The 23701-nt window shown below is 33.0% G+C and overlaps 2 protein-coding genes across 2 annotated transcripts in view; both read right to left on the bottom strand.

Moving 5' to 3' along the window:
• Positions 1-32: 32 nt before the first annotated feature.
• On the bottom strand, positions 33-11193 carry LOC108907949. Its single transcript, XM_018711812.1, has 3 exons — positions 10251-11193; positions 1512-1871; positions 33-773 (listed from the first exon to the last, which is right to left on the bottom strand). Exons 2-3 carry the CDS (start codon positions 1813-1815, stop codon positions 364-366), a joined length of 714 nt encoding a protein of 237 aa, XP_018567328.1. The 5' UTR covers positions 1816-1871; positions 10251-11193; the 3' UTR covers positions 33-363.
• A 4239-nt stretch (positions 11194-15432) lies between these two features.
• LOC108907948 (serine-rich adhesin for platelets-like) overlaps positions 15433-23701 on the bottom strand; it is a 49983-nt gene continuing 41714 nt past the window's right edge. The window contains exons 17-24 of the mRNA XM_018711811.1: positions 23384-23659; positions 22493-22564; positions 22344-22406; positions 22221-22289; positions 22069-22128; positions 21957-22010; positions 21784-21876; positions 15433-21728 (exon numbers count right to left, since the gene is read on the bottom strand). Of these exons, the coding sequence (XP_018567327.1) occupies positions 15641-21728; positions 21784-21876; positions 21957-22010; positions 22069-22128; positions 22221-22289; positions 22344-22406; positions 22493-22564; positions 23384-23659 (6775 nt within the window). The 3' untranslated portion in view covers positions 15433-15640. The remainder of the gene's footprint in view (positions 21729-21783; positions 21877-21956; positions 22011-22068; positions 22129-22220; positions 22290-22343; positions 22407-22492; positions 22565-23383; positions 23660-23701) is intronic.

Here is a 23701-nt window from a genome sequence, read left to right as displayed (position 1 = left end):
AAAATTACCTTTATTAATTATAATACTGTACATTAAACATTAAGGTTTAATTTAATTACAATTACATAATGACGGTAACGAGGATCATTTACACGTTGAGACTATAACTCTAACATCTGCTCTGATAGTCCAAAAGTAATTATTCTGCTTTTAAATATGTTTCACCGGTTAACTGGTATCAAATTTAAAATACTGTTTTATTATAACAGAACAAAAACGCTTTGTTTTTTTTTATATTTACAGGATCATTTGCATCAATTTTTATGAAGTACTGATAGCTCTCTTCCAGATGCCACTGGCCTACATGACTTTTATCACATTTTAAAGTACTTTGTTTATAAATAAAAAAAAATTAATAATTTATTACTCGTTACATCCAAGCCCGGCAGACCAATTACAAATGCCCCCTATCGGATCGAAGCTCAGGTTTTTGGGGCACGTGTATTCCCAGCCCAAAACCTTCCCGTTCTCCATTTTGGCACATGAAATGAACTTTTTACATGACACAGGGTGAGGAAAATTTCCTTGATCTAAGCATTCTATAACACCGTTACTATGTAGCAGCACTTTGCTGTGCTCGGGTATCTTCCCAAAAACACTGCCTTCGATACTGTCATAGTAATCGTATTCAGACAGCGGTCTGAAAGTGTTGGAATCTGCCGCTTTTATTTTCTGAAATGCTTCAGGCCTTCTGTTTTTCATTATCGACTTGGCAGTCGTGAGTAGGATAGGGGAAATTGTCGTTGAATATTTTATTCGGCTACGTGTTGGTTCTGAAAAAGAAATAAATTCGTTTCAGGGTACTTATTTACTAATGAATTTAGTAAAGTTGTAGGAATTGTACATCTGAAAAGAGTTATTATGATTTTTAAAACATATGTGCTTTGTTGGGATAGTGCAGAAATCCGCAGTGTTCTTTAGTTTCTATGGCAAGAAATCCTTAAGAATTAATTGTTAGACGTGGTAAAATTGTGTAATGTCATCTACTGTTTAACCGAATAGTCTTCAAACTTATAGATTTGAGTAGAGATTGAAAATACTATGAAATAATGTTTAGGTTTACTACCAACAAGTTCGTCTCTTGAGGTCACAATTCAATAAAAAAAGACAAGGAAGACATAACACTGCTAACATCACAAAAGTTCATTTGGGAGGTTATTCCACATCTGCTATATTTTCCTGGCCTTGCTTCATTGGATTTCCATCTCTTCCGAGAGAGGAGAGATGCAATAAACACTACAATATTTTTCATGTTTACGTACTTACTTTTTTCAACAATGCGTTGAGTAGTTTGAGGAGAACTTCTCAGATTCTTATCGAGTAACCTGTTGGTTACTTTGTTAATAACAAAGACAAGGAAGACATAACACTGCTAACATCACAAAAGTTCATTTGGGAGGTTATTCCACATCTGCTATATTTTCCTGGCCTTGCTTCATTGGATTTCCATCTCTTCCGAGAGAGGAGAGATGCAATAAACACTACAATATTTTTCATGTTTACGTACTTACTTTTTTCAACAATGCGTTGAGTAGTTTGAGGAGAACTTCTCAGATTCTTATCGAGTAACCTGTTGGTTACTTTGTTATTAGTACGATGAGTTGTTAGGGTCATGGTACTTGAAGTGTTGACGGGCAGAGGAGCATGCTGAATATTCTTTAAAGCAATAGCTAGTTCGCCCAGTTCTGTAGTCTTTCCTCCTTCAAAGTCTTCTTCTAGCGACTGCTGATTGCTGGATTCCGAGACTTGGTCGAGAATTACTTCGGTGGTTTTTTTCCTTGGTGTGGTGGTCCGGAGAATTGGTTTTCTAGACATAAACCGGAATCGGGTCTCTAATTTAGGTCTTGCTGTTGTTGTTGATATTGTTGTTTCTGTAAATAAATTGTTGTTGTAGATAGCTATTTATATTCAGTATTTTCACTTGAAAGATATTAAGCTAATTCAAATTATACAATTTTTTTCTAAAAATCCTACCAAATGGAGTCAAACAATGTTTTTCAATAAAAAAATCTTCTTCACACAACATTTCTAATGATATCGCGGAAAAAATTCCTCTTGGCTACAGCTATTGTTCAGATTTTGTTCTGTTTACTGAAAACGTATTACAATTGTTACATACTCTAAAATGTCATTTTCATATCGGAAAACTATATGAATTTGATATGTTACAAACATTTAGTGCTACAAAGCTGTTATGTGTTTTTTTTATATCTCCTTAGTCGTAAAGAAAGTTATGGCTATTTGCATTCATTGTCAGTAAATGATTCCATATAGTAGGTACCCACTCAAATTCTGGCTTCAGAATTAGAAATCACTACAGCATTCTTCTTCTCTTCTCAGTGACATACTTTGTCATTTTCCGAAGTCGCTGTTAGAATGTTAGACCCTGTATATAAAAAACGTGCAACAAATTAACGCTTCACTGATTTTTCAATGATTTAGCGTAAATATTTATAACCTTGACACTGGATTTCTACTAACAAATATAACCAAGTTTATTAGTAGATTGGGAAATTTTTCCTGATATGCTAGTTTCTTCATTTCAAAAGAAACAATGGTTTATTAAAAAAACAATGTATATACTCCAAGATATCCTAACAAGAATGGCCAATTTTGTTTTCCTAAACAGTTTTTTTTAAACAACTGTTTAGGTAAATAAAATATGTTCAGAATTAATTCAAATTAAAAGTGAAACAGATACTTGTCACGTCACAAGTTATGCGTTTAATGACCCTGTTACTTAAGGATACCCATTTTCCATACTAAACAGCGTATACATCAATACTTTTGAAATACAATAGATTCCATTCAGCTAATGTCTTCAAGTGAAATCTCTATGCACTTAATATGGTAGTCCCGTCATGTTTGTGGTTAACATTACTTGTGGTGTAAAGTTTTACATTCGTATGCTTAGGTAGTAACACCATGTTTCCCACATAACATATTGTGGGTACTTCAAGTCAGTGTTTTCGCATCAGTTTTAAAAGATTATCCTAGAAATTAAAGGCCATAATACTGTCCCAAATGGAGCCGCTTACATTTCTTAAAAACGTAAGTTAATTAGTACAGACCAATTTAAATAAACTGCGCAAGATAGAGAGAGAACGTATTCGACTAGAAGGAATAAGACGACAAGTTTGTACATATTACATAGTCTATATACTTCGCATGGTTTATTTCTGACCTTGACATAATTGTCAAATATTACGCTTTTAACGTAATTATATTAAAAATAAAATTAAAAGGTATGTTTCCTTTTTTTAACCAAATAAGTACCCAGTAGATTTGGGTATACATTTACATATTTCAAAATTGTTGTTAAATCCATAGAAACAAGTTATTTCATAATTTATTTACGACCGAGTTTTACGTCTAACAAAATTTCAACGTTCTTCCTAAGATCGCGGTTGTGCAAGACAAAAACCGGAGTCTGTTTCGGTTTGTACGGTAGACTTAAAAGTAGCAAGACGGGTTCGGAATCCGACCAATTAATACGTGACTTAAAGCGCAATTAAAAATACCGCACCGAAAAATTTTCTGCGGCCCCGTAACGTTTTTTTTCGTTCGATCATTGTCACTTTCTAACTCGTCAGTATTAACTGACCGATATTTTTGCTCGGTTTCTGCAAGTAAACCGTATGAATAGAAACACTTGATGTTATTATTTTCTTTAATTGAACGCGATATTACTTTCTCTCCCCTGGAGTAAGAAAATACCTAGCATTCACAAAACAATTTTTATATTTAACTGCCTTACTTTTACCGTCGACCACTGCTTTTGATTTCGAGGAATTGGTAACGGTTTATTTAATCTCGACGCTGTTAATGCAGCGTAAAAGAGAGACGTTAGTCTTTAACACCTATAATAAAATAATAATCCTTTTGAATGACTTGAAAGGATATTATTCATTTTAATCTACTTATTAAATCTACTGGTATCATAATTGTTGTATTTTTACCATTTACTAATAGATGTCTACCTACACATTTAGTTCAGTCAATGACCATTTTCCCGTATAATTTTGCCAAACAGCACCGATTTTCATAAAAATTTGGATTTAGGTTCTACTTATCCTCTACTTCAAAGTTACAGTGGGTGGATGCCACCCCTTCTCGGGGGTGAAAAATGTTTCATTGAAAATAACTCCGGGAATGGATATATTGAGTAATTCTAAGCAACTTTTGTTCTATAAAGTTTTTTCTGAAAGTTAATACTTTTCGACTTATTCGCGAGTGAAAGTATGCATTTTTAACCAAAAAAAAAAACACTTATTCGGACGGTTTTTTGCGAATAACTCAAAAAGTAAGTATTTTATCAAAAAAAATCATTCTTATAAAAAACGTAGTTTTTAAAAAACAAAAAGAATGGTGTGTTTATCGTGTCTGTAGTCCCAATACAAGCGGAGTAATAGCTTGTTGAAGGTTAATTCTTATTCGTCAAACGCCAAAATTGAAAATTTAAACGTGAAATAACCAAAAACCAATGCATTTTTCAGAGAATACTCATAGAACCATTTTTAAAGTGCTTGAAGAAACCTTTATTTTTATTATTTATAAAAGTCCCTAGCATCAAACCTAAGCGAGTTATGACGAAAATAAAGTTGGTCCGTATTTTTTTCGGCTACAAAAAAAAAAACGTGAAAATCACCCCTTAATTACCACCCCACTTGAAAATAATCGTTACCACTTTACAATTTACTTTATTTATGTACTTGTAATATGCTCTAGAAGTTTGGTTTAAAGTGCTTAGTTTTGAAAAAAGTTAGCTTGAAGTGAATAGAGAATTTTTGTATTTTTGGAAAAAATTGTCTATTCTTCAAAATAACTCAAAATCTATTAATTATACGCAAAATTTTGTAGAGTACAAAATTGTAGGTTTTGATTTTTTGAAAAATTTTGTTTTTTTTCTGTAGGATAAAAATTAAGTAAGATATGGCCGTAAGTTTGCATATGTTCGGAAATAGCAACTTGTTTAAGCCCTTTCAGCTCAAACCCTTAGATACAAAAATAAGGGCTGAAAGAAAATTTTACTTACTTGATCTTATAGCCCTTGAAAAAACCTACAAAATGGTTATTTGGAGGGCTTGATAGCATAAAAACTAAGTGAGTTATGGGTAAAAAACCAGTCACATATTTTTGCAAATGTCAGAACACGTATATTGAAGCATTGATGAATACACATTACAGCTATATTTTAGGAATAGAAATAGGAATTTTAGGAATAAAATAGAAAAGGAAGACGAGAGTGAAGAGGATTTTTGATTATTTATATGTTATTTGCAATAAAAAAAATGTTGTTATAAAAATAAAAAAATAAATCCATATAGAAACAAAATTCTTATTTTCCTTATTTTTGATTGCAAATTTTAATCAGTAGCTCGAATCTACAATTCTATAATTATTTTTGAATAGGGGCAGTTTTCACCCCTAAAAAATAAAAAGCAACCCCCTGCACAGGGTTGATTAAGAAATAGTTGTACAAAGTTAAGAGCTACGCACATTTACCCGCTAATGGAGGACATTAATTTAATTTTCTCGATGTAAATATTCAATAGAAACAGCAATTTAATTTTGTTTCTGTTTTTTACAAATACTACCTACATACATAGTAATATGTATTTAAATGTTTCTTATATAATAGTACTTACTGTGACTATTAATTATGGTCTATATATGTATTATTTTAAAGGGGAAATACTCATGCAATTTTAGTAAACAATTCGCAAACAATGTTGAAATTATTTTTTTCTAGCTATGCAACTATTAATAATAGGAGTATTGAGGACCCGTTGGATTCTAATTTTCAAGCAATAATTAGGTATATTTTGACTTGGGAAACATTTTCGAAACATCTTTTTTGCTGGCTTAGCTAATACATTGTTGTTTCTCGAAAATATGGTATATTTATAATCTTTTAGAAAGTGGTAAAGATTAAAAACGAAATATGAATTGCATTATATTCAATCAAATGCCACGTTTTTATTAATTTCTGACTAGTCACTTTGTTGTTACACTGATGGAATGATCGAAGTACTGAATGCAAAAAAAAACAGGCAATGGTAGGTAGATGCATTGCACTGCATTGAACTTCAAAGTATTAAATATGAAAGTTGGCGAAACATGTTTTTCAAATTATGTTCGTGTCAGTGGTCCTGTCAAAATATCTGTCCTGTTTTCATATTTCCAAACGGTAATCACAAATCAAGTAAAAATTAAATGAATATTACACATTAATTTTTTTTATCAGGAAAATATTTTTCTGACAAACTCATAGTTTCTCTTACGACTAATACGATAAATGTCGAAATGTACGCATCAAAACATTATTAGCTTAGTTGATAAAATAGTATTTTTTTGCGATAAGTGTATATATTGTAAGAAAAAAATTAACGTACATATTTTGTTTTTGTTATTTATGGCGGCGGCGCTGGTGACAAAAACATTTTTAATTTAATTAGAATCTAGATGACACAGACATTGTAGATTGTTATTATTTATTCTAAGAGCATAAAAAAGCGATCATAACCTAGCCTTCTGTGTCATATTTTTAAGCTAGTTTAGGCTAGATCGATTATTGGCTAAAATTTTGAAGAACCCATGATTCGGATGACTAGTGTTTAATCTAATAGCCTTCTAGATGTACTGATTGAACCAGTTATGATAATTTAGTTGACAGTTCATGGCCTCTTGCGAAGCGAAAATTTGAGAAAATCGCGTTAGGGATTTTTTTAATCTAACTACGTAGTCGCAATCAATATCACTAAAAACTCATATGTCTCAGTTATTGATGACTGGTGATTGGAAGTGGCAAATAATACAGTCGATTAGGGGCTAAAAATTGTAAAAATACTAGATTCTACCTGCAGTTTTAAAAATAAGTTATATGTAGACTAGAAATTTGCCAATCTTCTTAATTAGGAGGGTCAATAATTGACAAATTTTTCGTCTTGAGAAATTTTCAAAGCCTCGTACATTTATAAACTGAAGCAGAAAGTTCATCAATTTAAAACTTCAGGTCTGTGTAAAAAAATATATCGGGTTATATAAAAAAAAAAAATAAAATCAAAAAAATAGAATGGTTTTTATAAAAATAAAAAAAATAAAATCAAAAAAATAGAATGGTTTTTATAGAACTTTTTGGTTAAAATCCCTTATTCCACTACCTGGTAAAAGAATCCGATCTACGACCCTGATTTATTTTATGAAACTTGACAAGGCCCCACCCAGCTAAGGTATTTGTTAAGTTAATTTTTTTAGAGAAAATAAAGACATATTAAGAGCATAGTAATTCTCTACGTAGTAGATATATCTGCCTTTATTGTGCAGGCTTTGTTCAATTACTTTTACTGTTACATAAAATAAAATGCAAATGTAGAATAACCAAGTAACCAGGACCAGACCTATTTCATGGTTAGTTTACTAATTATTTCCAAGTGGTATTAATTAACGTATTGTTTTGAAATTATACGTATTACGTGGGTATAGACTGTTTTAATAACGGCTTTTGTGTTGTTCTTTCCTTTTCATGGTTTGAATTCGTAAATGGTTCTTTTAAGTAATATGTTTGAATCCGATTATATGAAGAAAAAATTACAATGATCTTCACGTATGTGCATTTGTAACAATCTACAATGCGATATTTTATTCGTAGTCTCGACCACTCTAATGTATCTTCAGACAAGACAACTTTTGTAGTTTATTCTTTAATAATTTCATCTGTTGATTTTTGTTTAGTCTTCATCAATATATTCATAATATTCATCAAAATCATGGTAAAACTTTTATATGAATTGCGCTGGCTATCTTTAAATACAACTATAGTAATGCAGTTTTAGTTTAGTGCGAAAGTATGTGGAAGTTTACTAGTAGTAGTACATATATTTGTCAAATGTAAACAAATGTCGCATCGTGTGGATGGTGCATATCGATAAAAGCACGTCATCACTTGCAAAACACTCAAAGTTATCCCAAGAATACATCCTTTGAACTATTCAACAAGTGTGGTGGTTCCCTCAGAGGGTGGTAAATAAAAACACATGAAAGAAAATTAATCTGACTGCTTCGTAAATGAAATGGTAGGGTTTTCAGTGTGGTCACACGAAAATTGCTCTCTTTTCTCTTCATTATATTGCTCGCGCTATGAAAAAGAATAATAATATTTCAAATTTTTTGTTAGACACCCATGTAGTAACAAATAACGATAATAAAAAAACTAAAATGGAAGTAAATTCTGCCATGTAAAATTTTCGAGTGGGACTAAATTAAATTTAATGGACGCTTTTTATGTTCCAAAAACACTAATAAAATTAATTCTCAATTATATATTAAAGTGAATTTCAACGATTCACCTGTTCTAGAACTTTTTGTCACTGTACACTAGGAAATTAATCTTATAAATGCACTTAATTTGGAAATAGTAACCAAATCCTAGCGTTTTACAAAATCTGAAGAATTTTTAATTAGCAGCGTCTGCAACTTATAAACGTTATTTTATACGGTGCATTTTGTAAGTTATTTCTTCTACGTGTAAGTATGTCATCAGAAAAGAGAATAGATCTTCCTTTGGTTAAGAATTAATTGTAAGAAATCTTCACGAATCAGTCAGAAACCTCTTCTTGCCTAGTGACAATAAAGATTTCTCTAAAATGTCAACAAAACCCGTTTTCTCATTTGCATATCTATAATTTATATCCTAGAAACAATTAATACTTGAAAGAAGATATTTTATTACACTATTTCATCATACACTTACGATTACCTAACAACAGCTGAAACGAACGAGGAAGTAAAAGCCACTGCCATCATCTAGAGAAAGATTTTGTAACGGTAAAGCGTTGTTTAAAAAAAATTGTTGGGATGATGTTACTTTCAAGTGGTAAGCGTTTTGCTGTAGAAGACTCAGGAATGTGGATAATGCATGTGATGTTAACATTTGTCTGAAAAGGAATCTTAGATCAGCGCTATTTTCATCTTGAATTGCCAGTCAGTGGCGTCCAGAATTTATCTGCTGTAGGAGAATGTGGACATATTAAAAAACGTTTTCCTGATCGTTAAGAAAAATATACATTACTAAAATAAATTAAAAAAAGAAAAAGAAACTAAAATAAATTGAATAATTTCCTTGGCAAATGTCACCTTGTAACTGATATAGGTAATTTTCAATAGAACTAGTTGTAATGTATTGGCAACATTTGGTGACTTCTAGTGACCTTTTTGACTTATTTAATGCTGCCAATTTTAGTTATGGTTCTACATGTACTGTGTGTCTTACTTAAGAGGTAACTGGTCTCAAATAATAGAGCACTATGTTTTATACTTAATATTTAATATTATTTAAGACCACAAAATCACTTTCCTTCTTTATATACAAGGCTATCTACGATGCTAAACCGTATGAAAAAAGTCAAAAAAAGTTTGTAACCAAATTTATTGAAATTGAAATCATCCAAAATCTCCAAATCCGGAGTTTAATCACATTAAAACAAAATGAGGTTTTCATTAAAAATTTGTCTCAAATTTCTCGTTTCGATAAACATGCTCTGATTCGTTTGTTTCTACTAAAAGACAAATCAGACAAAAATGTTATTACGTTTCTTCTAAGTGAGATACACTGTATATGTCAGTGTTGCAGTTGTTTGGCGTAAGTTATTATTATATTGTGACTATTGCAGTTTGTGTTGCTTCAAATTTAACAAATAAGAGGGTCAATTTATCGTAGTTTGTATAAAAGTGTCACAAATATAGTGAATCGTGATAATGTATTGACCATTAAATTTCAGAATTTCTTCAGATGGAGAGAGCGATATGTCTTTCTAGGCATCAAGAAATCGAAACTGACAGTTCGAAAATTATTTAAACTATTTCCTAAAAAATTATTAAATCAAAATCATGTTTAAAAGTCTGTTGGCCTTCAGTGATATGGTAAATACCAAAATAAGTTTTCGAGGAACTTTAATTTAAAAATTTGGACCCAGGACTTTTTTAAGTGTTAATTTCGTACTTTCGGCCTAAGTTGTCTCAGTTTACCACAGTTCGTCAAGTGATTGTAAAATAGGATCAAATAAGTAACTGATAACAAAGTTAAGTCTCAATCCCGATATATTAAAAATAATAATTTTTTTAATCATACGTAATTCGATATTACCATTTTTTTCTACATCTATAAAATGTTCCTTTGTGACCAAGCAGAAACAGCGTCCCTTTACAGGCACCCGTGGTCGGTCTCCATCTCGCGAATCGCACCGACTTACCTTGACTTTCTACTGTCTTGGTGGTTTGAGGCAGATATTTTCTACGTATAATCTTAGTCGGTCTCGAGAATAGCGTCGAAGAGGACGGCTTCGAATGCGGTTTCGATGTTGTTGGTCGCGTCGGGGATGTCTTCCAACGATTGCCCACACGAAACAGGGGGCGGGTGAAGTTTCGGATCTGAAAAAATCGAATATTGGCAATAATTGAACTGTTGTGAAAGATGCAAAGTGATAAGTGGCTGGTTTTTGAAGTTTTAGTTATATGGTCTGAAAAGTTTAATGGGTGTTAAGAAGCATTTTGTTTTTAATAATCGAATAAGCTGGTGTGATTTTTAATAAATGTTTAAATTAATCACTAACTGCAGAATTAATTAGAATTTATTTGCATATGATTAATACCTTTTAGGGGTACATGATATTATATGAGGTGAATTACATGTGAAGATAAAGCACCACTATGATTTTGTTGTGAGTTACAAATAGGATTTATTGAGTAAAATTTATCTTTTTTATTATTTAATTATCAGATATAATTCATAATAAATATACTAATTTATTTCAGAAATACCTAATTTCTTTAACTAACAGAAAAGAATAAGTCTCTGTTTTATATTAAGTTTTATTTTTCACAGATTATGAATAAAAATTTATGCATAGTTACATAATTCCACATTATTTTACATATCAGGACATATCTGTGTAAGCCTGTGGAAGCATTTTTGGGTTCCCTATCATTAATTTGCATAATAATTTTGACAATGTTGTCTTTTATACATTTTTGAACACATAAATCTAATAACCTACAAATATTTTTTATTTTATATTTTTGTCTGAAGTCTTTCATACACTTGTCACGATATATCCTGATGCATTGCTGAGTTAAATTATGAATATAAATATGTGTAATAATAACGATTAATAAAATTACATTGTTTTTGTGTTTTTATTTATCAAAAGCCACCTGATACATATATGAATTTAACACAAAATCTGTTTAAAGAAATAACCAATTTTGTTCATAGAAATTAATTTTGTCCAGTGACTGCAAATTTTTATTTGCAGCCAGGGTTTATTAATATTTCTAACTGGATACCGCCTTCAAATAATATATGAGTAATTTTGCATTCTATGTCTTGGACAGGTTATTCAGAAGTAAATGTTGTTGGCCTTCAGTTGTGGTAGCAACTGAAAAAAAGTCTTTATAATCCAATGCAAAAACTAGGTAGCATGATTTTAAAAGTTTAATGTGCGTAGAGATAATAATCTTTTGCGAAATATTCTTGGAACAACATTTCAGTAATTAGTTTTTTATTTTATGGCTCAGAACTATACTTTCTTAAAAAACTAAATGCAATAGTACTCAAAAAATAATTAACGTTTTAACTTACTTCAAATAATTTTCTGGAGTTTTTTTTGATATATAGTTACAAACGAAATTGAAACCAAAATTTATTACATTACAGTTTGCCGGAGTTAGTTTTTAATATATTTTTATCTAACAATAAGTATATATTGTTTTAAAGTTACAAAATAGCTTTATAAATAATACATCTATCAATAAGAATAATAGCAAATGTTTTTGTAATTACATATTGTAGCTAATATGAGTTTTAGCGTATATAGATTAAATTTTTTTTTCAGCACATAAATTGTTACCAAATTTATTTTGGTATAGTGATACGGCAATCTTTAATACTGTAAATTCGATTGTTTATTTATTTTCGCAAAGTTACAAGTTTTATAACCTCATTTATAGATACTTTAGACGATTCTGACCTGAGTAAAGTTAATGTCATATTTGAGGTGAGAAATAGTAATATTACTTGTTTACTCTAAAACAAGAAGGTTTAATTTTTTATTTGTTAAAATCCAAGCCTTGTGCAAAATGTAAATAAATAATTAGTATATCTTTTCTAAAATTAAATATAATACGTTTGTTTCATAAATGAATGTTTATTTTGAAATTAATTCAGGAAATACTAAAACTAGTTTCTAGTACACGCAATTTAATAATTGGACATCGTTTCAGTTTGTTAGCCAGTTTGATTTTAAATAAATTGAAATCTTCCTTTTTCTTGTAACAGCTAACCGCCGAACACATTTTATAAATAGATAACTAATACTGTAACGGAAGATTATGCAATGTTTAATTTTTGGCATCATTGAATAAAATATAAAAGTAGGTAATGGTAACTTCAGCACAAGCAACAATTTATATTTAGGCATATAAATGGAAAAAGCGGAAAAATATTAATGAACAACAATGACGTCATCAGTATTTTTTGTGATTTGCACATTTTTCTCTATTTTTATCATGAATATTAATTAATAAAACTCATGCTACATCACGAAAAAATATTATAACATTAAAAAGTGCTTCCAAATTTTTTGATAAAATAAAATTCTTCTTAAACTAGTACATACAGGGTAGGAAAGTACCAATGGTCTATATGGACAAATAAGATCCACTTCTTATTTGTGGGAAGGGCGAAATGGGCGGTGACTATTAGACGCCTTCACTATACCCATCCGTGTCTATCACATGGATTTCTATCGCTTACTTTATCGCTCTTACGTAACTTCAGATAGACCATCGGTACTTTCCTACCTTGTATATTAATTTGTATAACAGTTTAAAAAATGTAAATAGAATTTTAAATGAATTATAGTTGAGCTAGTCTTACTAATAGTATTACATATTTAAATGTACGTAGATATTATTTCTAGATGACTGTCTTAGATAATAATAAGATACTACGTAACTCTGAACTCTATTTACCAGCCCCAGAACTGGTGAATGCAATGTATATACCGATCACTGTTGGCGTTATGAAATCTACAAGGGCTTGCCTTTTGTTATTTGTTAGTAGGTATGCGTGTGCTATTAGATATTTTTTTGAAAGCCAGAATAACTTACCATATGTCTAGAGACATTGTAATTGAGTTGATCTAAAGAAAAAATAAATTATGAAGCAAAAGTAAATAGAAAACTGACTTTTCTGTCAGTAGTCCACCTTTAATTAGTTAATGATATATGTAAGTATGTTTTAAGTATGGAAAATATATCAGTACTTGACTTTTTCAACAATACCTTAATCAAATAACAGTTGCTGCATGCAGAGAAAGTTCGCTATTAGGTATTAATTAAATATTTAGTTTTCTCTTTTCAGTTTATTAACGGACACAATTATTACCCATACGGGTTACAACAATTTTAGTACGAGGAAATATACGAAAGTTATTTCTCTAACACCCCGTAAATTACTTAGGTAGGTACAGTAAGCGTAATACACCAGATTTATATGTATTACTGACTCTAGTGTCTAGATAGAAAAGAAAGTAAAATTAAGAACAGACACAGGTCTTGGTTTGTTTTTAATATCAAACACAGTAAATATTTGGCTGTAATCTTCATAGTATCGTAACAATAATTTAGAATTATGGCAAATAGTGAATTAAATTTATCACAGACATTTAATATTAAATTTTTCAGCTGTGTATATCAATTTTTTAAAATTTTGTGTGTTCTTTTTGCCTTCTTTGTCGGTTTTTCTTGATTGGCCACAGTACAATGAGAAACATTGTTGCATGCGACTGAACAGAGTAATTCATTCAATTCGAAAATCGGTAGAAGACACCAACAAGGAAGACAGTGATGTAAAGGCAAGCAGTTAAATGGTGCCAATAATTAATTACTTTAATATTACGCTTGTTTACAGATCAAAGTGGTTTTTCGGATCTCGGCGTTAACTTTCCCAAGAAAGCTTTTTTGTTTGAAATGTACCCAGCGTAAAGCTCGCAAACCGTTCTAAACGTGAATTAGGATACAAGAAATTTAATTGAGTTCTTTTTTCCGTACCGCTCTGTTATATAATTGCTAGTTTTTATACGGTTTTTTCTAATTTGTTGTACTTCATAGTTATGGACATCAAAACCGCCAATTACAGAATACCGTTTTTCGAGAAACATCCTACGCTTTTTTATTTTGAACACTGGTCTTAGTTGTACCTTATAGAAAAAATTATGTGTACAGTATTGCTGATATAATTATTACCAAATTATCAAATGTTATGTAATAGAGTAGAGATGCATATTCTATTTTTTTAACAAAATTCATATTTTTTTCCAGTTCAGATTTTAAAAAATCCCTGAAACTGGTGAATTAGTAAACAGAAATTGTCATTTTTCTGCAATATTTTCCTTTAAGCTATGTTTGGCAGACTATAATAAGTTTCACTAATCTGTTGTACTTTAAAAAAAAACATCCTCTTACTTGACTGTTTACTAAATAGTTAATTCCACTGCCAAACTTCTACAGGATGTTTCTTGTTAAAAGGGTCAAATAAACTGAGGATCAGTTCTGACTTGTTATGAAGATATGTCAGTTTGAAGACGTCCTAGCTGGCTTTTTTGCAAAAATTTAAAATATATACGCCCAAAGTGTACACTTATCCACTGCGTACGGTACACTAACCCTACAGAATGTCAAAAAAAATTGTACATACCGATGTAAATAAGTTTGCGTCTGAAATAGCTCCACCCACAAATGCACACTTGACACGGCAAAGGACACGCTTCAGTGTATTCGTACATGCGCTATCCCAAATCACCGCGCTTACGTCTTATTCTTTCTAACCGAATGTGATCTTTCTCGGTCTTGAGCAGCTCTGTCCGAGTCAGAAACTGGGGATGATATTTAGTCCCCTTAAAAGCCACCATTTTCCACTTTCAGTTTTAGTGAAATTTTACATACGATATATTAAAATGTTACCTTGGATTCAGTTACAATAAAAAAATTATAATTCTCGTATTGTCAATTAAAACATTTCTTCTCAAATATCCTGAAAAATCCTTTTTTTTAATGTACCTCTAAGGAATATAGCTCCTTTACAGCTTATTTTAGAGAGAATTGTTTCCCATTTTGAAGAGTACTACAATCAGTCCAAGTGTATTAGTTTGACATTCTAATCCTTAACTAAGGAGGAATTTCTTGCAACATATTTTTTCTGATTGTGGATGTAAAAATTATGTTTATTATATCGATAGCAATTTTCCTCTGCGATAGTTTTAACAATTGAGTAACACTGAGAGTAGTTACATTGAAGTAAGAAATAAACCCCACTCTCCACCTTAAAAGTAAGTTTATTGAACCATTGTTATGGCACACAGAAAAAACACAAGATAAGAAAAATGTGCAGATATATTACAAACGTGCTCATTATTTACAACAATTTATTCACACATACAATTAAATTAAAACATAATATAATATAACAACGATCTTATGTATATACATAACATAATAATACTATAAATTATACCTATTTACCTATAATTCTCTGTAATTAAGTCTGTTTTATTTTATCTATATGTACTTCAATCCTTTTTTTTTATGTATATTCAGTATATTTTGTATCTTGTGGCGTTACTCTAAGTACTGGTAAGTTATCGGAAATCCTCTTCGACATCTCAACCTTTATTGGAACGATTTTTATGGTGTCTAAATTAGATTTAGGTCGCACTTCAACAACCTTTGCCCTCAGGGTGACCTCTTTTTCGTCTTGTTTCAACAGTTTGATGGGAAGCAGTTTTGAATTGTCCCTTATTGCCTTGCCAAAGTTTTCATCCGGGTGTAAAACTCTAACGTTGACGAACTTCGAGTGCTCTGTTTCTAGTAACTCGTCGTAAGGCACGGTTTTTAGGCCGCTGGTGGGTTGTGTCGATTCAGTTTGGAATAGTCCCTCTAAAGCAATGGTTGTCGCTTCAGTGAACACAGCTCTAGGCGTTATCACGTTAATATGTGACATTCCGTCGATTATTTCAGTTTTCTTATCAGATGCTACTTGGTTGTTATTGCCTAAGTCGTCCGTTTTGCTAGGATTGTCGTATTTCCTATCCTCTCTAGAATGTGTATGTAGGAGTTCAGGTATTTTCTCTATAGTGACTGTTACATCTGTTAGATTTATATTTCCGGTAACTTTTGGTCCGGGGACTTCTTCCACCTTGGCAGGAAGTTCAATAAATGGCAGGTCGGGAAGTGCTGGCAACTCTGATTTTTCTGTTGTTACTGTTTCCGGAACGTATACAGGAGATATTGGTTCTGTTTGTTTAATTTCGTTTTCTTGTGAATTTATAGTCTCTACAATGGTGTCGTTTCCATCCACTACCTTTATGACTGTAATCCTATTGATTTCTCCTATTTTATCAAGAACTGGCTGTATGACCTCTGCTGTTGGTTGCTCTTGTAAGACATGATTTTTTCTTTTAGCCTCTTTTGTTTGAACTTGAACAATTCTGTTGACTTCGATCAACCTTTCGATCTTACCTGTAGTGGATGTAACTGATGAATTAAGTGACTCCGTGGTAGTTTCGATATTGTCAGTTTCATTTTGTTTGACTTCTGCAAATATATGGTGAAGAGTGGTTAAGTATTCTGTAGTTTCAGCAGTGGTGGTTGCTTTGGTTACGCTTTCAGTTGTAAGCGGACTTAACGTAATATACTCTTGTGGGTTAGTCGTTACTTCCAAAGAATTATCGATGTTGGTGGTCACTTCTGCGGTCGATTCTTCTTCTACAGAACTTGCTGATACTGAATTAATTGGAGAGTTTGTCTTTCGATGTTTTGAGAACAAATTTTTGTTTCTATTTTTCACAGCATCTGTATCAATGCCGGTTAAATCCTCAGCAACTTTAGGATTTTCTGTAGTTTTTCCGAAGATTGGTCTGTTCACTACCCTTGCGGTTGTTGATCGTCCAGTAAATGGACTATTACTTCGTACAGGTGAGTTTGAGCGTCTACTTCCTATAGGCGTGTTACTAACTCTAGCAAGTTTAGGCTTCTCCAGTCTTGTATTGTAATTATCAACTGAAGACTCTGAAGAAGTGTTAATTTCCTCTTTGTCTTCTAAATTTTCCTCCAGTTCATCTTCTTGTGTTAATTTACCGTCATCAGAATTGCCAGAATCTTCATCTTCACTGGCTTCTTCAATGACACCTTCTTCGTCACCGACATTGTTTACTTCAGTTGTACTGTGCGTGAATATATATTCCTTTATAGGGATCGCTGGTGTAGCATGATAGACGTTATTTATTCGCTCCTTGAATGCAGGAGCATAACTTCCTGAATACTGTGGTAGTTTTTCTTCCTTTATTTCCTTTTTATCTTCCTCTTCCTGAGGTTCTTGAATATCAGCATCTTTTTCAATAGGCTCAGGTGTCCTAGTCGTACTGTATCTATGCAAAAGTTTATTTACGGATGTAGAAGTGGTACTTTTTTCAGTGCTACTGGGTATGTTGGAAATATCTGAAGAATCAGGTGTAACACTTTCTGTTGTTGATTTCTGATAACGGTTCCTATAAAACTTGTTCTTCTTCTTGTAACCGTCCTCGCGTTGTTCAGTTGTTGATGAAGCTCCATAAGCATTTTTGCGCCTTATAGGAGTAAATTTGGGCCGAGAGTTAATAGGTTTTAAGGTACTTCTTCTTCGATATGGTGTTGTAGTTTCTGGAGACACAGTGGTAGTTTCAGTTTTGGTTTCATTATATTCAGATACAAGTAACAAATTGTTGGTCGTTGTCGAAGGTATTTCAGTGGTAGTATCTAAGGGTTCCAAAGTGTTGTCTGTTGATGCAGTAATAATATTTGAATTTTGTTCAGTCTGTTCCGAAATATTTACTGGTTCTGTTGTACTTAAAATAGAGGTGCTGGCAGTAGTTTCTGCTTGTGACGATGAACTGTCAGTAATAGTTGACACCTCTGGTTCCAGAGTAGGGACTTCCACTGTAGTTAATTCAAAGGTATTTTCTGTACTGTCAGTATTTAGTTGTGTAGTAAATTCAGTGTCGAGATTTGTACTGGTGGCAGTTGATTCGTCATTGAGGGTTGTTTCCGCTAAGGTGCTGCTTTCTGTTACACTATTTTCCACAGATTTGGTTGGAATACTTTGAGTTGTTACTATATTTTCTTCTGAGTTAAGAATGTGCAAAAATGTTGTTGTACCTTCTAAACGGGAGTCATCTTCGAAATATGTGTCATTTTCCTTATCACTTTCCGCACTAATGACTTCCGGGAAAGCTGTAGTTCTTTCTAAAGTTTTATATTTATAACGGTTACTAAATAAAACCTTATTGACTGGCTTATCTGGAGTACCATTTTCATCCGTGTCGTTGAATGTATTAATTTTTATGGTTTCTTTTTCTAACCTTTTCGTCGATAATCTTGAAAACGTCTTATATTTAGGTCGTGGTGTTTGTCGTTCTGTAGTAGATATTGTAATTTTTGGTCTAATAAATGACGGTCTTTGAGGGCGGTACAATTTGTTTTTTATTGACGACGTTTCTACTGGATGTGCTTCAGTGATTTCGTCAAACACTTCATTTGGCGAGTAAGAAAATCCACTTTTATATTCTGTACTAGTGTCTCCTACTAATTTGCTGTCGTCATCAAATTTATAAAAATCGTCGTCGTCGTCATTAAAATGAATTTTGCTATATTCAGTGTGGTCCTCAAATTTTATTTCGTCATTAAAAAATTCTTTATCCTTGTCCTCGAACAAATCTTCAAATTTAGGTGAGTCCATGTCTGTCTCAGAATCAAAATCTTTGAAGGAGTCACTTGTAGATGATGATCTGAAAATCGAGATATAATTTCTATTTTCTTTTCCTGGCTCATCGGATGCATCTTCGTCGTCCTCGTTATCATTTTCATCTTCTCTGTCATAATGGTCAGTATACTCCTGCATATTATCTTCCGTTGTTGAAGAATCGGTGGTCTGGAAGTTATGTAAAGTTGTACTTATTCCTATTTCTTCCTTTGATTCTTCAACATTGGGTGTTGTTTCATTAATACCATCTGATTCTTCAGTAAATTGTGTTGTAGCACTGTCTTCTGTTGCGGCGTCTGATACATTTGTTGAATCTTCGGCTGCAGTAGTCAATATGTTGTTTTCGACAAAGTAATTGCTAGTACTGCTTTCAACAGTTTTTATGGTTGTGAGAGAATTATCTATAATGTTGGTTGTTTCTGTACTATCTCGAGTTTCAGTATCATTTAGATTATTTTCCAAGATATTCAATTTTTGTGTAACAAACTGCTTAGAAATAGAATCTATTTGAACGCTGTCTGTAGATGAACTGTCTTCAGATTTGGCGGATGTAGTGTCAAAGTGTTTTTCACTAGCTGTCTCTTCGTTTACTGCTTCCTGCTCAGGAGTAGTGTCATTCTTTGTACTTTCTGTAGTATTTAGTATCTCATTTTTAACCGTGGTTGATCTTACGAATGGTTTAAAAGGTTTTCTTTCTCCTTTGTATTTACTTCTTAAATCAGACACTTTGGGCCTGAAAATGTGTTTCGTAGAATCCTGTCCGTCATTGTTTAGGTTAGCACGAGTGGAATTTCTGTTTGATAGTTTTCGGAAGGATACTCTCACTGGCGGTTTTATATCCTCAGTTGCTTCTGTTGACGTGTCTTTTTCTACGTTTGCTTTTATGTATTTACTTTTAGGTCTTGTTAAAGAGGGCCTGAACAGGCGTTTCGGCGTTACTTCCTTTTCTGTGCGGTTAATATTATCTGAGGATATATTAAGTTTGTCTTTTGCAATTGATTCTTCAGTCTGAGTTTCATTACTGACATTAAGTTTACTTATTTCTAAGTTGTTTTTTGCGGCAGATGTAGGCCTAAGCCTACGAATTACTTTACGCTTACGACCATTGGTGGGTTCTGTAGTAGATATTTTAGCAGTGAGAACAGTTGCTGTTGTAGGCTTCAGTTTTCTAATGATTTTTCTCGTTCTAAAGCTAGGTTGAGTAGATGTTGTACTTACTTCTTGTTTTCTTGTAGTAGTAACATTTTCTGTAGTGGTTTCTTCAGGTACCGCCTCTGTAGAAGTTGCTTCCGTACTGTTTTGTGTAGACACTTCTAAGGTTTTGTTCTCTGAAATTTTCTCTGTTGTAGTTGCTTCTGTTATTGACAGAGCTCCTTTTCCTGATTCTATTTTCCCCTTTTCAGTATTTTCTTTGCCATGCAGGATATCAGATTTGGGTCTTATTAATTTAAACACCCTTTGTTTTCCTCCTATGTCATAACTGTTTACGTCACTATTTTCTCGGATGTTGGATTCCGATAATTTTATATTTTCTCCTTCTTCTGTGCTGGAATCTTCAGCGCTGTCATCGATGTCTTCATCGACATCATTTTTTTGGATTACAAAAGGTAATCTGGTTGGTTTTTTGCTGAATAGTTTCTGTAAAGGACTTTGTTTGTCATTTTGTGTACCAACTGTTGTGTTTTCACTTGCTTCTGTGCTATTTCCAATTTTTGCTGCAAAGGTCCGTCTTCTAAAGGCTTGTATTTCACTTGAGGACTTACCATTTGAGTTTGAATCTTTGTTAAGAACAGATCTTGGTGTTGTAGTTCTAAATCTTCTTACTACTCTGCGGCTTCTAGGTGTCACATTAACAGTTTGAGGTGACGGATTTTCATCGAGTTTAGAAAGGGTATCAGAGCTTTCAGTTGTCGACGGTTGCCTTGTTGTTCTAGATCCAAACCCGCGAATCTTTTTCGTAGTATTTAACTCCGAACTTGAGTTGAGCTGGTCGATTTTTTTTGGAATTATTCTTCTGCTTGGTCCAAGAGGTGAGTTTTCAATTAATTTTCGTGCTAAAGGTAAAGTTCTTGAACTCGTCCTCGATGATTCATCCGCGACTTCCTCGATAGAGTCTTCTGTGGTAGTAGCAACGGTGGATAAAGTATTAGGTCTTCCTCTACGCTTGTGAGTTCCTCTTCCGAAATTTAACTCTTTGATTTTTGCGAAATCCACTGCAGTAAGAGAAGACAAATCAGCTAATTCCGAAGGTCTAAAGGTTCTGTTTTCTTCAATATACTTTTCAGTTGTGGATATACGTTTACGAACTTTGACTTTAGAATCTACTTCTTCTTCCTCTTCTTCGGTGTCTTCTACGTGTTTTTTAATATTTTGACTACCTGAAGTAAATCTTGAAGTGCCCCTATTTCTAAATCTGTAGGTATTTTTTAAAACAGGAGTTTCTGATGTGGAAGTGTGATCGCTACTAGTATCGTGTGAATCCAATGTTTTCGGTTTTAACCGAAATTTAAAATTTGATTGACTCACCTTTGAATTTTGAATTGTCGGTTCAGTGACTGACCTCACCGTACTGCTTGCATCGCGCGAAAATACTGAGAATGGTCTTGGGTCTAAGAGATGTGGCTGATTCTTTTGTGTGGTTTCTGTCTCATTGTCTGTGGCGTCTGCCGCTGAAGAGTTAGAAGTATTTTTCTCGGGAGTTTCCGTTGGATCATCCGGTTTCTTTATTTCGATAGGTTGCTCTGAGGTGCTGCTTGGAACTTCACTTTTGGCTGTTGACGAAGGTTCTGATGTTATTATGTCGTCGACTATATTTGCAAGAGTCGTGATGTTATTTTCATCATTAGATAATGTTGTTGAAGCTTGGGTGGAAGTTCTGAAATATGTATTTCTGTAAATAATGTACCTAGAAATGTTTGATATTTACTTACACGAGAGGAGGGCCAGTTACACTTGCAGAAATTGTTGCAACTGTATCTATTTCGGGCTGGGTAGTGGTTGAACTTCTGTTTATAATTTGATATCTGAAACAAAATGATGTCAAAAGTAAAACAATATAAGTTTAAATAGTATTATCTGTGTCACTGAATATTGTACTACTTACCCAGAGGTATTTATTTCTGAAGTTTCTGTGGAGCTTCGTGTTACTGTACTGGATCTGTAAAGGAAAATGTAAATATTTTCATATTGTTTTATGGTATTTTTAACATTTTTACCTTGGTGTAACGTCATTTTCATCGTCTAAGGGTGTTGTGACACTAGCTTCAGTACTGCTTCTGGAAAACGAAACAGTAATGTTATTTTCTTCCTCACGATTGGGGAATACAAAGAATTTAATCAATGGTAAGGTAATACATAATTTACTTACGAAGAGGTTACATTTTCAGAAGCATCGGTTGCTTTTGGAGTGGTAGATCCACGTCTAAAGTTCTTAAATCTGTAAATTAGTAATTATTTGTTATTTGGAAAGCATATCTTATGCAGTAATTACCTTGATGTAGCTCCATCTGTTGAGGGGGTGGTGGAAGCTGTTGTACCTCGCCTTAATTGGAACCTATTAACAAATGAATTCGTATCAAAATTCAGTTTTGATAATGATTTAACTGACCAACGAAATAAATAAATATCACATTTGCTTACCTGGAACTAGAACTTTCCTGCTCTGTAGTTGTTGTAGGGCTTAAAGTAGAACCACGTCTTATAGTTTTGTACCTAAAAAATATTATGCTTTTGTAAGATATATCATAATTGTAGTAATAGTAGATAAGTGAGGCGGGTTCTGCGCCACACTAAATGACGTCACGAACTCGATGGCCAGTGTCCATTGCTCCTTTAGCGGCTTCTTGTGGGCATTGTCGTTGTGCAAGAGATGCGTGGGTGTTGGCATGCAAGAAGTATCATGGTGGCATGGAAGTAACGGCACTGGCTTCTGGAGTGACCCTAAAGAGTTCTTGAGCTGGATGGTGACATACAAGAAGTGTCATGGCGGCATGGAAGTGACATCATACAAGAAGTGTCATGGCGGCATGGAAGTAACGGCACCTGGCCAGTTGGCGATAAATTTAAAATTTAAAACATCATTCTTATCCGGTATTGCATCATTCGAGGTCAAGGTCACCTCAATTTAAGACCTGTTTTCTACTGGTTCAGACCTGTTCCATGCCGCCATGACACTTGTATGTCACCATCCAGCTCAAGAACTCTTCGGGGTCACCCCAGAAGCCAATGACGTTACTTCCATGCCGCCATGACACTTCTTGCATGCCAACACCCACGCATCTCTTGCACAACGACAATGCCCACAAGAAGCCGCTGAAGGAGCGATGGACACTGGCCATCGAGTTCGTGACCTCATTTAGTGTGGCGCAGAACCCGCCTCACTTATCTACTAATAATACTAATAACATTTCAAAAAATGTTGTTCCTATTTAATTTGATCTTTGAATTACATTCTTACATTTAAAGTTAAACCTAGTGTAAGTATTACAATGAGTCAAACTGTTTGAATTAATAGAATTTTTGTACACTTACTTCGATGTAGTAGTTTCTTCATTTGCTTCAGATGCAGATTCGGTCGTAGAACTAGATCCCCTTCTTATTACTGTGTACTTAGAAGTCGTACTCTCTTCAGTTGAAGTTGAGGGTCTTTGTCTTCTTATATTTACATACTGAGGTGTGTGCTGTTTCTTAATATGTTCATCGTCCTCTACTACATCGTCGTCATCGTCCTCATCTTCGTCAGAATCATCATCATCATCGTATTCTTCATCGGACGTCTCGCCAAGGATCTTGTTTCTATTTAGTGAGCTGGAAATAAAAAAATGCAGTATAAATAAATTTTTTGTTAAC

This window comes from Anoplophora glabripennis, unplaced genomic scaffold (genome assembly GCF_000390285.2).
Source record: "Anoplophora glabripennis isolate ALB-LARVAE unplaced genomic scaffold, Agla_2.0 scaffold78, whole genome shotgun sequence".
Taxonomy (NCBI): domain Eukaryota; kingdom Metazoa; phylum Arthropoda; class Insecta; order Coleoptera; family Cerambycidae; genus Anoplophora; species Anoplophora glabripennis.
Note: the sequence above shows the minus strand (reverse complement) of the source record. Positions and strands in the feature narration are given on the sequence as shown.

Coding starts and splice junctions, on each gene's coding strand:
- LOC108907949 (XM_018711812.1), bottom strand. CDS start 1,815: ATGTCTAGAAAACCAATTCTCCGGACCACCACACCAAGGAAAAAAACC. Junction 774..1,511: donor TCAACGCATTGTTGAAAAAA/GTAAGTACGTAA, acceptor TTTCTTTTTCAG/AACCAACACGTAGCCGAATA.